The following is an 18,270-nucleotide window of genomic DNA, read 5'->3' on the forward strand; positions in this document are numbered from 1 at the left end:
GTGCTGAGTATTAACACATCACCCACAGAGCAGCAGCTATGTGTTGACATGATCTGGTAGCATGTAGGAAACCATGTCCTGCTGTGTGTCCATAATTCATGAATTTTTTTTAACTGTGGAAAGATACTATATGTCATGGATATCCTAAAATTTTTTTACATAATCTCTAAGGGATAGTTATTTTGGATATGCCCTTAATTATGAGAGTTATAATACAGAATTATTAGTAGAAACTGTTGGTGAACTACCAGAGAAAGCTGCTAATTCTGAAAATTTGGCTGATTTCTTTGACTATAATATTTTTTTTCATTTTTATACATTATCTTATTCAGTGTTCTACTATGCATTCCAAGCTAGACTTGAACTTACAGTCTTCCTAGCTCCACTTTCTAAGTATTTGGATTAAAGGGGTCTACCACACTCAGCAAAGCCCTCACTTTTAAGCATAGTTCTGCTTAGGAGAACACAGACAGACAGACAGACAGACATGCATGCACACGCATGCACACACATACACAATTGTATTTTAATTTGTATATGGCTTGATAAAACAGCAAAATCAAGTTGAACCAAAGTATATATTACAAAGTATAGGCTAGAAAACTGACTAGGAGAGGCCACTGAAAATTGTACTGTATTTTTAACTCATTTCAGAAGCTTACCTACGGAGTGAGTAAGGCAAGGAGAGCGGGAATAATAAAGAATCTGTGAGTTACTGAACCTCATTAGCCTGCTAACAGCAAGAATGGCACTGGCGTTCCACACTAGGGACACTCCCTACATTGGGTTAAAGTTTAGGCCTGGAAAGTTTTTTTTTTTTATGGTTTTGTTTTGTTTTTCTAACCAGGACAGAAAGATTCAGAGAAGACAAGTAACAGCAGCTGCATTAGTCTGTCTTTGTTGGCATCTCTTTAATGAACCCCCCTGAGTACTTTGTTAAGGAGAGTAAGCCTATTCAGTGCAGAGTTCTAGAAGTCCAGGGGCATGGTGCTGACGTCCATTAGCTCTCATAGTCTCCTGGCACAAGGCATCAAGGCAGGATCTCTGCAGGGGAAGAAGCCACACAGTGAGACCGGATGCCAGAGTGAGAAAGAGGCCCCATGTGGGAGCTACTCCAGTGCTAAGCCCCATGTGGGCTGCACTGCTAAAAGGAGACACCATGGACATCCCACTCATCTGGCATTCATTCTGCTAAATTAATGTGTCAGTACAGAACACTCTTCCTTCCTCAGCCTCACTTTTCTCTATGAATTGGAAGGTCAGGACCTTAAAGTTTCTCATGAAAACTTTGTAATTCCACCTGAGTGTATGTTTCTACATTTCAAATACACTATCAGTAGCCAAAAACTCATTTACTTAATGTTTTGTATTGTTAATAACAATACAATATATTGAAAATTATACAAGAAGCTGAGCAAGGTAGCACATGGCTATAATTCCTCACTTACGAGGTACAAGCAAGAGGAGTCCAAGGTCTCCCTCAGCTGTATAGTGAGTTTTGAGAACATCCTACATGTCTTAAACCAACAAACATAAACAACAGAAATAAGATTATGGAAGAAACTTACATTGTATTATGGCTTATAAAAGAGTAGGAATTTTTTATTCCTTTGAAACCCAATTTGTGCCTAACTCATGATGTTAAGTAGAAAAGGGAGATAAACTTTGTTATTTATTAGTCTAATTGTGCCTTTGTAGATCTGATTACTTATAATAGCTTAGGGATCATTTTCAACTTTGTTTTACAGCCTAAGTTTGAGAAGAAGAACTATTTCTTATTTGGAATCTTATGTGGACTCTCCCTACTCAATTTAAAGGCTATCAACCTTCCTTTTCCACTTGCTTTATACAAAAAACTTCTGAACCAAAAGCCATCTTTGGAAGATTTAAAAAAACTCAATTTTCTCTTGGGAAAGTAAGTACATATAATTTGCTTTTTAAGAACAACATTTAAGCCTCAGCTTTTTTAAATATAAAAAATATGACACACTAAGAGACACAGGAAAGGTCTTCAGTCTTAATATTGTAGGCCCTTTACATGAGCTTCCATTAGTATGACTTGCAATAGAGCAAGCCTTCAGAAATGAGAAAAGTCAGGTGGTCCTCTAATCATAAGAATTAACACAACAAAGACTTTGAACCTGGGCTCCTTTTGTTTGTTTGTTTGTTCGGGTTTTTTGTTTGTTTTGTTTTGTTTTGTTTATTTTTTGAGACAGGGTTTCTCTGTGTATCCTTCGCTTCCCTGGACTCTTTTGTAGACCAGGCTGGCCTCGAACTCACAGAGATCCACCTGCCTCTGCCTCCCAAGTGCTGAGATTAAAGGCGTGCGCCACCACACCTGCCTTGGACCTGGGCTCTTTATCCAGGTGGAACATACTTAGGGGAGTTCTCAGGATATGTGTGGGTCATCTGTCTTGTTCTATAAATACATATACTGCTATAAGTGAATACACACATGTGGCTTACAAACATCTGTAGTGTATGAGTGTATATGTATATTGTTTATAAATAGGTACAGTGCTTTAAGTTCATATATATGTGGTTTAAGTGCATATATGTATAGATAGATGGTTTTTAAATAGACAGTGTTATTACTTCATATATACATAAATATAGTGCAATAAGAGAATATACATAGATGTGGTTTATAAATTGATATGGTGCTATAAGTATTTAGATAGATGATTTATAAATATAATGTGATAGGTACATATATATAGATGGGGTCTATAAATAAATATAGTACATTAGTATGTATATATACAGAGATATAATTTATAAATATAGTATTATAAGTACATTATATTGGTGTGGTTTATAAATAAAGTGCTATGAGTACATATATGTGGCTTATACATTGATTTAATTCCATAAATGTGTATACATATGATTTATAGAGATCTAGTGCTGTAAGTGCATATATATGTATATATGTGTATATATATATATATATATATATATATATATATATATATATATTCACACACACACATATATAGATATCAAAATTTTTATCAAAAATGAAAGCATGCTCAGGTTAACCAGTATGTGAATGGATGTACATGAAATGCCGCTTTTCTGCCAACAAATTTTTCTTAAATTGTTGACAACAAATGGAACAAAATCATTCCTTTTTTTCATGGACCATTAATGGTAACTTTTTATTAGAGCAGAGTTTCTCAACATTAGCAATTTTTACATTTTGGAGTTTTCTGTTTTGAACATTTTGGTTGGAGATCCAACCCTGGGTCTCTCCCTCTTAGACAAGAGCATCCATTGAGCTATCACCTTAGGTATCTGGTTGGGTTTTTGTTGTTTGTTGTTGTTGTTTGTTTTCTGCTTTTTGAGACAGCGTTTCTCTGTGTAGCTTTGGCTGTCCTAGATTTGCTTGGTTGACCAGGCTGGCCTCAAACTCACAGCAATCCACCTGCCTCTGATTCCCGAGTCCTGGGATTAAAGGCGTGCGCCACCACACCTGGCAGGTATCTGGTTGTTTTAATTCTTGTTGTGGGAGGTTATGCTGGACGTGGGACGTGTTTAATAGTGTTTGCAGTCATTACTCACTAGATGAAAACCTATACTTGTGACAACTAAAGACTTTCAAAAATAAATCCCCCCACCTTAGTCATTGAATGCTCCTTTCTATAATCATTTATATAATATACAATGGTCTCAATGAGGTAGAGCAGACTAACAAATCAAATTCTAAATTGAGATTTTCTAGGAAGATGAATGGGAGAGAGTAAGAAAGGAAATTTATACTGAATTTTGTTCATGTCTACATTACTTACTTATTGAATGATTATCACTTTGAAATTTCATAATTTCAAATGTATCATATTTTAAATTGCATCTTTTCAATAGGAATCTGCAAGAGGTTCTAAATTGTGAGGCTGGTGACATTGAAGAACTTAACATGTATTTTTCTGTGAGTAGCAAGAAATTCAGATTACAGGTTGTCTTTAATCTGCTTGTTTTGGGTAGGAAGGGGAAGTTGGTGATGATTGAACCCATGCTAAGAAAATATTATACTGCTAAGATATATCACCAGGCATTATCTATTATTTTAAAAACAATTTTATAGAACCTTTAATATGTAATATCCATATTTTAAAAGATAATTTATGTATTAAGGAAGACATAAATTTTTTATTTGCGAGGTCATCGTAGCTTAAGCCTTGTCAAGGCCAGTGAATTCAAGGCCAGTCTGACGTAGATAGCAAGCTCCAGCTCAGCCAGGACATCATAAAGATACCATGTCTCAAACAGCTCAAAAACAAAAAGCCATAAGAGTGTGTGTGTGTGTGTGTGTGTGTGTGTGTGTGTGTGTGTGTGTGTGTGTGTGTTTGAGGTTTGGAGCTGAATGTGGTGGTACATCATAGGATGTGGAGGCAAGGCAATAGCAAGTTGGAGGCCACCTTGGGCTACATAAATAGACTAACACAGTAAACAAAAGGCTGAACTGAAAAGTGATTATCCATCTCTAGCCATTTTAAGTTGTATGGGGAAGATGTATGGACAGTAATAGCAGACCTATATTTATGATTATCAGTCAATTACATTTTGGTTACAGATATACTGGGATCAAAAAGATGTTCCTTTAATTCCAAATGGGATCTCTGTACCTGTGAAGGAAGCCAACAAGTAAGATTACAGACCCAAATATATATATATTGTTAATAGGCATAAAGTATTTATATTGATACAATTTAAAATATATTTGAGCTTCTTGGATATTTGTTTTAGTTATTTGTCTTTTATATGGATAAATGTCTGTGTCATCTAAGATATCTTTTAGTCCCTATTCTATGCCATACACTATTTAAATATTGGTGGTGGAGCTGTGAAAAAGACAAAATATATAACTTATATCCTAGTACGCAGAAAGCTGATATTCAAATAGACCATCATATAGTGTGTTAAGTAAACCAGCTGGTACCAGCTTATGAGATCTGACTGCAAAATTTTCATCACTATCTACAGGTTATTACTAAAAGTACCAGTAGTTTGAAGTCAGCCATGGCAGGCATATTAGAGCACAAAAATTTGGCAAACATTAAAATGGGATTTTTCTTTCTGTCTTTTCTGGTTTTCTTTCCTCTGTCTTTTTTCCGTTTTTCTTTTCCTTTCTGTCTCCTTACATCCCACCCTTCCTCTCCTTCCTTTTGGAAAACTGGTTACTGAACATTTAGCAGCATATGGTTAGCTATAGGTACAACAGAGAGAGGTGATTTAAATAAGCTGTTTAAAGGGAATTGGGGGAGTTACCATGTTTCTAGTGGCAACCCCACTTAGTCTACTTTCATTACTATAATGAAATATCAAATACTGGGCAACATAATAAAGAAAAGAGTTTTAGTTATCTCACCATCCTGCAAATTCAAGGACCATATCAGTGAGTGGTTCTCTTGTGGCCAGCATCTTGAGTGTGAGAGGGAAGTACCTGACAGTCATAAGGAGTGTGAGCATGTGTCACTTTTGGTCTTTCTCCCTCACCATAAAAGGCTACCAGAGTTTAATTATGGGGTTCTACTGTGATGATTTTGTGTAACTCTAATCACTTTACAAAGGCCTCACCATAACATTATAGTTAGATCAAGTTTTTATTTTCTTACTACCCAACAGTGGAAGAAATAATTTTCAACACATAAATTGCTTGCAGGACAGAGTCAATCCACACTCACACTTTACCAAGTGTCACTGGGAAATCTAGCACACTGTGGAATGTGTGGATTATACTGCAAGGCCATTCTTTATTTCCACAAATGTTCTGATGAAAGAAAGATGTGTGGAGAAAAAGAAGGGCCAGCCCTTCTGTTTCCATTTCATTTCATTTTCATATGAAAATCTGATGATGGGATAGAAATTGCCAGCAAAGAGGAAGCATGATATGCTGGAGAAAAGGATTTCTGCATGGCTCCCAAGAGGAAGGAAGACCAGTGTGAAATATGTCGAGGCAAAGAAGCTTCCTATGATGTGAAGGCACATGACATTCCATAGTCATCACACTCCACAAATTTTGGATTTTATTTTGACCATTCTCTATGTGGCATAGTACTTCCTTATGATGCTGGAAAGCAGCCAGTAAGGGAAATGGCTAAGCTATAGGCTAGATGTATCAAATGCATTTTCCATGTCTAATGAGCTCATTGGGACATATCCCAATTGAAAGTCAAGGAGCACCTTATTCAGATTGGAGTTACAATTCCTCTCGTAGGAAGTTGAGAACACTCTAAAGTCTGAATCCTTCTCTTATATTCTCTAAGGACCTTTGTCCTAGTTGGTCACGTTTCACTTCCCTGTGTTGCATAGACTTGTGGGCTACACAAAAGAAATAATACTTTTCTTTCTCAATAGAGTAAAAAGAGCAGAACAGATAATATTATGTCACTGATGAGGTATATCATTGTTTTTACTTTTCTTCCCTCAAGGAAAGACTATGTTTCTAAGTGTGTTGATTACATTTTTAACATCTCTATAAAGACAATTTATGAGGAATTTCATAGAGGATTTTATAAGGTGTGTAACTGGGATATAATCAAGTATTTCCAGCCTGAAGAACTAATGACAGCAATAATCGGGAATGATAATTATGACTGGAAAAAATTTGAAAATGTAAGTGACAACCTAAGTGCCCTCTAACTTTTCCAAATAATTGATCCACATCACTCCAGAAGTTTCTGTAACTCTTTTGTCTCTTGTTCTCAAGGACTCACAGTATGGCAATGGATATGAAAAATCACATCCAACTATTCTACTGTTTTGGAAGGCTTTCCATGAATTAACTTTGGATGAAAAGAAAAAATTCCTCTGTAAGTACTATAATGGATATTAATTTTTTCATTCATTCATTATTTTTTTAAGATCCCACTAGAATGTTCCCCTCCCTCATCTTCTCCTAGTTCCCCCTTCCCTTTCTTCTCAGAGAATGGAAGACTTCCAATGGGTATCAACCCACCTTGTCATATCAAGTAGGTCTGGGCATATCTTCTTCAACTGAATCTAGGAAAGACTATCCGGTTATAGGAAAGGGATCCAAAGGCAGGCAACAGAGTCAGAGGCAGCCCCTGCTCCTGCTGTTAGAGTTCCACATGAGGACCCAGCTCTGCATCTGTTACATGTGTGGAGGGCCTAGAACTATACCATGGATGCTCTCCGGTTGGTGGTTCCATCTCTGTGTGCCCCTAGGTGTCCATGTTATCTGATTTTGTAGGTTTTCTTGAACCTCTCAAGCTCTTTCAGTCCTTCCCCTGCCTCTTCCATAAGATTCCCTGAACTCCAACTAATGTTTCGCTCTGTGTCTCTATATCTGTTTTCAAAAGCCTCTATGTGAAGCCACTCAAATGACTGTTATGCCAGCTTTCTATCCGCAAGAATAGAAGAATATCATTATTAGGGTCAGTGGTGGGCTCTGTCAGTTGAGTTGGTCATTGATTGGCTAGGTCAAAGGTTTTGTGTGTGGGTTAGTGTCCCCACCCCTCCACTGGAAATTCAACCTGGCTATAGGAGGTGGCAATTTCTTGCTCCATATATCCTGCTGGTAGGCATCCAACCTAGGGTCACAGTCATAGACTCCCTGGAGTTTCTTTCTGTCCCACAGATGCCCTGCTACTGATTTTAGTTCTCTCTCCCGGCCCTCCACCCTGTTCCCCACACCTGAGCCCCACTCCAGTCTCCTCCCTACATCCTCTTTCACCCAGTTCCCTCCTTCCATCTACTTTATGTCTATTTTTATCTCCTGTTCTGAGTGATATTTACTGGGGTGTAGGGGTCTCACCTGTCTGTCCTGGGAGGCAGCAGGCCTCTGTGAATGCAGATTAAGCTGTGGGCAGAGAATGGGGTACATAGAGGACTGGACAGGGCTTTACTGCTCCAGGGTTTGCTGGGAGGACAAGTCAGGCTAGGAATTGTGGGTAGAGTGGTTGTACCTGGTAGTCTCTGATGGCTGCAGACCTCTGAGAATGCAGATAAGGCTATGGTCTTGCCTTTCCTGTGTGGCAACAGGCCTCCAGGGATGCTGGCTGAGATGTTGTCTGGGAATGGGGTGGATAGGGCACATATATATGCTCATTCTTAATGTAAAAGATCATTCTTAAAGGCAAAGCACATATATTCATGGCATGAATTTATAGAGGACAAAACCCAAATGTTATGACTTTTCTAGGCTTTGCCTGCCCTTGTGAAGTTTTCTCTGAACTACAACACAAATGTGAGCTCAATATTTATTAAATGTTATCATTAATATATACATATATATATATATATATATATATATATATATATATATATACCCTGAGTTATCATAGATGAAAAATCTCAACTAAATTGTATTCCTTTATAGTTTTTCTTACAGGACGTGAGAGGCTACATGTGAAAGGCCTGCAGTATGAAGGAATACTATTCCGTTGTCCTCAAATCTTCAGTGAAAAAGATAACCTAAGATCATTGACATGTCACAATATTCTAGACCTGCCTAAATATTCTACAATGAAAAGGATGAAGGAAGCACTTCAAGTTGCAATCAACTCTAACAAGGGATTTATCTCACAGGAGTGATGCTGAAATAATCACCTCTCATCAATTCAAATGGCCTTTGGAATTAGGTCTTTCATTTTTGGAAGGAAAATGTCTTCTGTCTTTCCTTAATCTAATTAATGAAAGAGGTCAAAGGATTTTACTTGCAATTAATTGGACATTTTTTGAGAATAAATAAGTTCTAAATATTTTAGTGAAACAAAATTCTGTAAAATGATTTCTGTATTCCTAAGTTTGCTATTTTAGAATGTTTTGGCTGAAATATTTTCTGAACAACAATTATCATTTAATAGTATATTAGTATTTAAAATATTCAGTATTGGGGACTAAAGAGAAATCTCAGTGCTTAAGATCACTGGCTGCTATTCCAAAGGATCAGAGTGTAATTCCCAGCACCCACATGGCTATTCCCACCTGTAACTCCAGTCCTAGGTGATCCAACACCCTTTTCTGGCCTCTCAGGCACTGCATGAATATAGTACACTGCCACACATGCAGACAAAACACTCATATATGTAAATTAAAAATAAACTGGACAATAAACAAAATGGTAATTATTTAAAATGTTATTGTATAAATATTAAGCTATTAATTTAAAGAATTCACAAGTTTAGACATATAAACAAAAATATACCCAGCTTTCAACATGTTTTTGAAGCATATAGATGTATATTTTGTATTAAGGAATATATTCAGAGTTCTGATTTTAGTAAATGCTAAATAATTTATTTTCAATATCTAAGTTTACAGTCCTTGGAAAATATTTATACTTAGTATAATGTTCCAGAAGTCATTTTAAGTGTAGATGCTGTTATTTTGGTAAAATACTGAGCACAATAAGGGAATCATACCTAGTTGTACTCAGAAAAGTGTGAAGAAATTGATACAGTCTTAGTATGAGGCTATAGGGTAAATTAATGGAGCAACATAACCACTATAGGAAATGACCAATTCACATTGTATACTGGCTCTATTTATTGTTAAAACTTAAATTGCATTATACAGCTTTTAAATGATTTCATAAGGTCATATAATTTGCCCTAAGACTGGAACATACATATGCTGCTATGTCAGGCCCTCATCATCAGGCCCCTTTCCTGTAAGGATGCTGTGTAACATTTTATCAGACTTCACAGGCGAGTTGATTTCTGGACTCAAAGGAAACCACATAAACTATAGATATACATCTTTAAATGTTATAAAGTGATTGTCATCAACAGCGACAACAAAATCCAACAAGTCCTTAGAATAAGGGATACTCTTCAATTAATTCTCTGAGCCCAGCATTGCTCCAGTACCAAAGATGTCACAACAAAACCATAGATATGGTATGTAAACAGACATAAAAATCCTTCACTACCTTTTAATGTACTGATCACATCCAATAAAACGAAGAGATAATACCTTACAATCAAATAGGAAGTAAGACAGAAATGCCCTAGAAATCAACTAAATATACCACATTAATAGGAAAGAATGCCTACATAATACCTCAGAATAGGCAGGAAAAAAAACTGGGCAAAACTTAACACCTAGTCATGTAAAAAGCAAAGCAGGGCTAAAGGAAACTGCCAACTTGATAAATACATACAGAATAATGTAATGTATTCTTAATGGCAACAAACTGAGTGTTTTCCACTGCCCAGGAGACAAGAAGACCTATCATGTCCATGTAACATTGTATTCTGGGTATGAATTTATATGATAAAATAAAATAAGACATTAATGCAAAAACAAAGAACTGTCTGATTTTTATATTATATTAACTATGTAGAAGAGTCTACAAAAAAAGATAGACTAAGAAAATTTAGAAAGAGCTCAGGAAATAAGATCACAAACATACATTGAAAAAAAAAAAGCATCATTTACAATATAAAAAATAGAAAATGCCAGAGGATAATTTTTAAAAGGTTTTTAAAAACATATTTTTACAATAAAAATAATATTGTTGAAAGAAACTAAAAAGTCATAAATTAATATGCACAGAAGAGATCATATTTACTGATAGCAACATGCCATTTTTGTAGGTTTCTTTGATGTGTGTATGGTGTGTGTCTGTGTAATATGGTGTATATTTGTCTGTGTGTGTGTATGTGTGTGTGTGTGTGTGTGTGTGTGTGTGTGTGTGTCTATCTGTGTGTGAGTGCTTGCATGTGCATGCACCTGTGTGTCTGTCTGTCTGTCTGTGTCTGCGTGTGAGACTTGCTGTGTTGCTTACTGTTTTGAATGATTGTTTGGTCTGCAACCCAGAAAAGCTGAGACTACCGACTAGCACATGTGGTCATTTAATTTAATTCCAGCATTTTATCCTGAAAAAAATGATAAACTGATTCTCAGATGTATTATGCAAAGGGCTCAGACTAACCAAGACATAATTTAAAAGAGCAATGTTGAAGGAGATGGTGGTTTTAATGAAAATGGCCCAATGGGGCTTAGGTATTTGAATATTTGGTTCCCAGTTGGTGGCCCTGGTTGGGTAGGCTTGGAAAGTGTCGCCTTGCTGAAGGAAGTACGTCATTTGGGGGTGGATTATGGGGTTTCAAAAGCCATGCACCATTCTCAGTTTGCATGGTCTGCTTTCTGCTTATAAATCAAAGTCCAAGCTTCTAGCTTCAGGCACCACACTTGCCTGCTTGTCTGCTGCCACACTTCCCCATTGTGACTAGGATGGACTCTCATCCCTCTGGAAATATAGCTCCAAATAAATTTATCCTTCTGTATGTTTCCTTGTTCATGACGTTTTATCCTAGCAATAAAAAAGTAACTAATACAGGGGGCTCATATATTCTAATTTTGCGACTCACTTTGAGTATAGAGTGAAAAAGATTGTAAATTGGAGTGCATGGGTGGGGGGTACAGGTCAGTAGATTACATAGAACAGAACTGAAAAGTCAGAAGTAAATCCAACAACATATGGCCAACCAAGAACTTCTTTCCTTCTAGCTGGGAGTAGACTCTAGAACTCCGTACATGCTAGACAAGTATTCTGCCACAGAATTATATAACCTTGTCCTGGATAAGAGCAGAGGCCTGTACCCTTCAGCCAGATCCTACAGCCTAAATCAGGCCATGCCTCATGACAGTGCTTTCCGGGACATGGAGAGTACAAAATAATTAATGCTAGCAGGAAATTATAGCCCTTCTCCATTCGGTTCCCCTAGCTTGCTCTCTGATAGTACAGACAGGTAAGAGAGTAACACTGCTTTCCTTTCTACAGCCTGTACTGTAGCCTAACAGAAACTCTTCATGATGATGCTAACCAGTGCCTGGCTTCTCCACACCTTTTCTCACATACACTATGCTAAACTGAAGTCCTGCTACCCCTAGGAGATTATTTAAAAGTCAGATGTTTCCTTTCTTCTGGTGATTGAGCTGAGATGCCTCAAGAAGATATTTTGGAAAAGGTGCCCCCCAAAGATGATCTGTGAAGAGGTTCCTTTGGCCTTTCCCATGATCACACTCATGTCCCCTGCCTCATCCCATTTTGTTAATAAAGTTCCTCTCCCATCCTTTGAATTTAACTATTTCTTTTTTTCCCTTATGTTGTGTGTGTGTATGTGTGTGTGTGTGTGCATGTGCGTGTGCATGTGTGTGTGTGATGCATGTGGGTATGTGGGTGTATTTGAATGTATATGTCTGTGTAGGCCAGAGGTTGAGCTTTAGTATCTTCCTGTCCTTTCTGAACCTGGACTTCTTTGTTTTGTCTAGACTGGCTGTGCAGTGGACCTCCAGAACCCGCTTCTCCGTGTTTCTCCAGTAGGCTTTAAGGCATGCACCACTGTGCCTGGCTCTTATGTGGGAGGTGGGGATCCAAGCACAAGGTCTCATACTTACACAGCAAACAATGCACCTGAAGCCATCTTCCCAACCCTGACTTTAAGTATTTCTATATATTTACATATAAGGTCTGTCTATTATCAACAGCATATGGCAGATGGGTTGTTTTTGTTTTAGATTATAACAAACTTTATAGAGCATTTACTGGATTTTTTTTCCTTTGAGACAGAGTCCCGTCCCCCCCCCCATACTGTCCCTAGATTTATGGGTTCAAGAGATTCTATTACCTCAGTGCCTGGGTATCTGGCTCTAGATGTGTGTTACCAACAGATCTTGATTCTTTTTAAATAAAATGACTTTATTCTAGGAAACTTTGGAAGTTTTCCCCTTAGTTTTTAATTTTCTGGTAGTTTTACTATAATGAACTTTAATTTTATTTCTTTCTGTCTGTCTTTGTTTATTTGTTTGTTTGTTTTGTTTTCCGAGGCAGGATTTCCTGTGTAAAAGAGTCCTGACTACCCTGGGCTCTCTTTGTAGATCACGCTGGCCTTGAACTCACAGAGATCTGCCTGTCTCCAAGAAACACACTCTATCATCAAGGATAGACATTACTTCAATATAAAAGGAAGGAAAAGATATTCCAAGCAATTAGACACAAGAAGCAAGCAGTTACTGCTATCTTAACTCTGACCAAAAAACAAAAAAACAAAACAAAACAAAAAAAACTTCAAACCAAAACTAATCAAGAAGACAGGGACAGTCACTACACACTACTCTAGGAAGAGTCCACAAGGGCATGTTGCAACCCTAAACATTTATGCACCCAAGTTCGTAAAAGGAAGACTGCTATAACTAAAATTACATATTGATCCTCACACAGTGATAGTAGGTGACCTTATTAATCCACTCTCACCATAGACATGTCATTCAGACAAACTAAACATAGAAGTTCTGGAGTTAAATAACATCATAAAACAAATGCACCTATCAGATACAGTACATTCTAGCTAAACACAAAAGAATATGCTCTCATCAAAGCAGCTCAGGGAACTGTCTTCACAATTGATCACATACTTGGACATGAAACAAGATTCAACAGATATAAAAACTGAATAACATCCCACATCTTACCCCAATCATAATGGATTGGGTGGATATCAACAGCAACAAAAACAACAGAAATCCTACAAATTGATAGACACAGAACAACTCACCATTGAATGGAAAATGAGTCAAGATGAAAAATTAAGGAGAATAGTAAACCTTTTTAGAATTGAGCAAAAATAAAAACACAACAAACCAAAACCTATATGACACAATGAAGGCAGCTCTAAGAGGCAAGTTCATAGCTAAGTACCTATATAAAAATATTACAGAGATTTCATATTAGTAATTTAGCGATGCACCTGAAAGCTGTAGAACTTCAAGAAGAAATAAGGTCCCAAGTAACTAGATGGCAAGAAATAATCAAACTCAGGGCTGAAATCAACAAAAATGATGGCAGGGAGTCAATGAAACAAAGAGTTGGCTCTTTGAGAAAATCAACAAGCTTGATGAATCCAAAGCCAAACTTAGAAATAAAAAGAGGCCATTACAACAGAGACCAAGGAAATCCAGAGAACCAGAAAGGCATACTTTAAAAACCTGTAATCCACCGAACTAGAAAACCTAAAAGAAAATGGATAGCTATATTGATATATGTGATTTACTAAAGTTAAATTAAGATCAGATAAAAATTTCAACAGATCTGTAACCATTAGTGGAATAAAAACAGTCCCTAATCATAAAAAGCACAGGAGAGGATAGATTCCTGGAGAACTCTACCAGGTCTTCAAAGAAAAATTAACACTGATAAACCTCAAATTGTTCTGTAAAATAGAGATTGAAGGGAAATTTCATAGTTCTTTCTTATGAAGCACCAATTACTCTATACCAAAACCACAGAGACTTTAAAAAATGAAACAAAGAAAATTATAGATCAATATCCCTTATGTATTAGTCAGGATTCTCTGGAGAAATGGAAAATCCCTCACAGGCGTGTCTAGTCATTTGGGTTCTAGTTAATCCCAGATGTAGTGAAACTGACAAGTAAGAGTAGCTATTACACTTTATGAATATATATGCAAAACTTCTCAGTGGTCATCTCATTAGATTCAGAAGAGGCCTTTGATGAAATCCAATATCCCTTCATGATAAAAAGTTCCAGAGAGGGAGGAATGGGGACTGCCTTTTACATGAACTCTGGTGCCCATGATTTGATCACTTCCTCTTAGAGGGGCCCTGTGTGCACACAGAGGAAGGGGATGCAGGCTATCCTGATGAGACCTGATAAACTGTGGTCAGATGGTGGGGGAGGAGCATTCCCCCCCCCCATGCCAGAGGGCCAGAGGACCAGAAGAGGGGAATAAGGTGGAAGAGGGAAAGAGGGTAGAAACAGGAAAATATGAGCTATGGGGTAGGTAACAGTCAGGATGTAATGTGAATAAATTATAAAAAATAAATTTAAAAAATATTCTGGAGAGACTAGGGATACAGGAAACGCACCTCAACATACACTCCACGAGATAGAATCCATACTTGACACTGCTAACGTGGCCAAGAACCTAACATGGGCTTAGGGGAAGACCTAATACTATTATTCTGCTAAAGGAACTATTAAATGACTTCTAATGATATGCCGTTATACACATAGATCAGTGCCTCTCTGAGTCCAGATCAGAGAAATTTCTTTCAGAAGATGGGAACTAACACAGAAATTCAAATATGGTCAGCATACAAAAAGTGATATGCTTTGAAGCACTCAATCCTAAACAGAATACCTTCATCAAATTCCTCTCTCAAGGCTCAAGGATATATGCAGAAGATGAGTGGACTGATTATACAATGCAGACATGATGGATGACTTCAAGGAAACAGTGTCTTCCAGACACATCAGGTCTATGCACATATGAACTCACAGGGACTGTGAGCACACATAAAACCTGCACAAATTCAAGACAGTCAGGGTGCCAGCACTGACAGAAGAAAGTAGGCACAGGCTACTTCCACAATCAGAAAGCTATCTGTAAGTCATATCCAGTGGCAAAGGTAAAATCAGTTTTTCCCAAGGGAGTCTCACTGGGCATAATAATTAATCAAATTTTAGGTCAAGCCTCATGCCCAAAACTAATTCAATGATATTTTTCTAGGTTTTCTAAAAAGCAAGTATGTTTATAGAATCAATTAGACTAATTTTATGGTTTCTGATTCTCTTCTGTGTCACTGTGAATTCAAGTGACAATCTGGTATCATTTGTTTGCTCTAATTACAGCTTTGCTCAAATCTACTCCCCCTCCACAGTTAATAACAAGAGTGTTATGTGAAGTTGTAGCTTCTCATTAGAGTTACATCTAGTTTTCTACAATTTCTCTATAATTAGAGAAATATATGTATATACTCTTTAAAAATTATATAATTATTCTGGTGACCTGATCTTCCCAGGAGCTACTTTACCTTTTACCTGAGCACTCTTAGGGAAGGAGCCCTGGGTTGTTAGCTATGTCCTTCTGTAGTGGCCATTGCTCTGAACAGGGAGGGGAAAAGAAAATTGTTGGTGGTCCAGGCACTAGGGTTCACTGTTCTGGCTGAGGTTTTCTTAAATGTTTCCAGTGCATCCTGTCCATGGGACAATTTAGGTTTTATACTTTTAAATGTGTGCACTTGTATCCCTGGAGAACTGGTTTGTGGAGTTCCACACACAATTTTTACATGAGTCAGCAAAATGTATCTGTCTGTCTGTCTGTCTATCTATCTATCTATCTATCTATCTATCTATCTATTATCTATCTAGGAGGCAGAATCTCTCAACATAAGCTTGCCTATCCTGGAACTCACTATGCAGATCAAGCTGGCCTCATACTCACTAGCGTCTGCCTCCCGTGTGCCAGGAATAAAGGCATGTGCCACCATGGTTAGCTCATTTAATTCTTTACAAAGAACTTTCACATGTAAATTTCAGCTTGATCCTCACAGTTTTTAGAACCATTTGTGTATATGTGCGTGTGCCTCGAAGCTGAGATCATTGTATGACCTATTCTTTCATGGCGCTACTCTACTGGGGCAGTCTCCACTGAGTCTGGAGCTAGGATGCCAGGCAATAAGACCTAGGTAACTTTCTGCAGTGCTCTCAAGTGCTGGGGCTACAGAGGTTTGTGTACCAACATCCATTTTTAAAAATGCAGGTTGTAGGCATTTGAAATGAGGCCTTTGTGCTTGAGAAGGTATGCACTACGCCATCTTTACAAGCTTGATTCTCCCAACTTCATGTGAACAAAGATTTTCTGGCTTTCAAGATGAACCTGAGATGTTAACTGGGCTAAAATGAGAAGACTTGCTGGTAGGCTTCCTGTGCTTATTCAGACAGCACTAATTGAATTTACTGGGTTATTAAAATAAAAAAAAAAAAAAGATATGAAGGTGGGAAGGCCATGTGTTGGGGAGAAAACTGGGGGCACATATGATCAAGGTACACTGTGAATATATGTATGCAATTGTCTAAAATTAAATAAAAACACTAAAAATTAGTAAGACTTGTCTGAGTCATGTATTCACTCAAGAAGTAACTGTCTGCTTTGTACTGAGCATTATTTTAGGAATGTCGTGACAGCCAGGCGTGATGGCTCATGAGTGCAATCCCAGCACCCAGGAGGCAGGAGAGTGTACATGAACTTTAGCCTGAGCTTAGAGATCCTGACTCAAACAAACAAAGGGCAGGAAGTAAGAACACTTACTGCTCTATCGGAGGATAAGATTTAGGTTCCAACACCCACAAATACCTGGAACTCCAGATCTAGGGGATCCAATGTGCCTTTTGCGCCTCCATGTCACCTGCACATATATGTGAGCATATACACACAGACATGCATAAAATAAAAATAAAAAGACAAATAAAAACATTGTGATGTAATCTACCACACACAAAGTTCTAGGGCTCAATCAAGCACCCAAAAGAAAGCAAACACACACACACACACACAAAAACAGGTAACTATAATACAGTATAAGATACAAAAGTATGTCTTTTAAATTGACACAAAATTATACATACTCAAGGGGCATGACACATGTATACAATTACTATGATTAAATATGGAAACTAACCACCTCTCCATAAACATTTTGCTGTTGTGGATATTCCTTGTACTTTATAAAATATCATGAAGTTTAGTCACCCTATTTTGCTAAGGAGCATTAAAATGTACTGTTCTTAACTAAAGCATATGGTACTTTAGACAGTAAAAATTCTTACCCTAAGGAATTAGAATCTAATTGAATCTCTGTATTTTGTTTCCTGTTTTATTTGTAAACTGGTATTTGCTCTAAATGAGGAGAAATGTTCTACAGTAGCAAAGAAAACTGACTTAGGCTAACTTTTTGCATTATTGCATTTCAGTCTAATGAATAGATGCTATTTTGATTAAGCCAGGTTTCGGGTTTTGGTTTTTTGCCAATAAGCAAAATTTTTATCTCACACACACACACACACACACACACACACACACACACACACACACACACACAGAGAGAGAGAGAGAGAGAGAGAGAGAGAGAGAGAGAGAGAGAGAGAGAGAGACAGAGACAGAGACAGAGACAGAGACAGAGACAGATAGACAGACAGACAGACAGACAGACAGACAGACAGACAGACAGAGACAGGAAAGAAGGTAGGCAACATTTTTAGACTTCCAGTTTTAGTCACGAAGCCATGCTACTTGAAATCATTTATATTTCCTCCCCTGAGATCAGCTATGACACCCAGAAGCCTGAATTAAGCATCCTTCATGTGATTCTTGTCATAAAATGTAAGAGAAATCCTGAACTTTGTCTGAGCCAGATTTGAAAGCAGAAAGGACACGTTAGAGTTCCCTGTTAATGCTGACACCAAACAGTGTCTATAGCTAAGAACAGTGGTTCTCGACC

The 18,270-nt window shown here is 37.4% G+C and overlaps 1 protein-coding gene across 3 annotated transcripts in view; it reads left to right on the top strand.

Moving 5' to 3' along the window:
• Positions 1-17,286, top strand: part of HERC6 (HECT and RLD domain containing E3 ubiquitin protein ligase family member 6) — a 73,605-nt gene extending 56,319 nt beyond the window's left edge. For all 3 annotated transcript variants that reach the window (XM_084784989.1, XM_084784991.1, XM_084784990.1), the window contains exons 18-23: positions 1,749-1,915; positions 3,865-3,928; positions 4,574-4,644; positions 6,432-6,615; positions 6,710-6,812; positions 8,342-17,286. In XM_084784989.1, coding sequence (XP_084641115.1) covers positions 1,749-1,915; positions 3,865-3,928; positions 4,574-4,644; positions 6,432-6,615; positions 6,710-6,812; positions 8,342-8,556 — 804 coding nt within the window. In that variant the 3' untranslated portion in view covers positions 8,557-17,286. The remainder of the gene's footprint in view (positions 1-1,748; positions 1,916-3,864; positions 3,929-4,573; positions 4,645-6,431; positions 6,616-6,709; positions 6,813-8,341) is intronic.
• The last annotated feature ends 984 nt before the right edge of the window (positions 17,287-18,270 follow it).

Source organism: Acomys minous, assembly GCF_964271855.1.
Source record: "Acomys minous genome assembly, chromosome: 6".
Classification (NCBI taxonomy): domain Eukaryota; kingdom Metazoa; phylum Chordata; class Mammalia; order Rodentia; family Muridae; genus Acomys; species Acomys minous.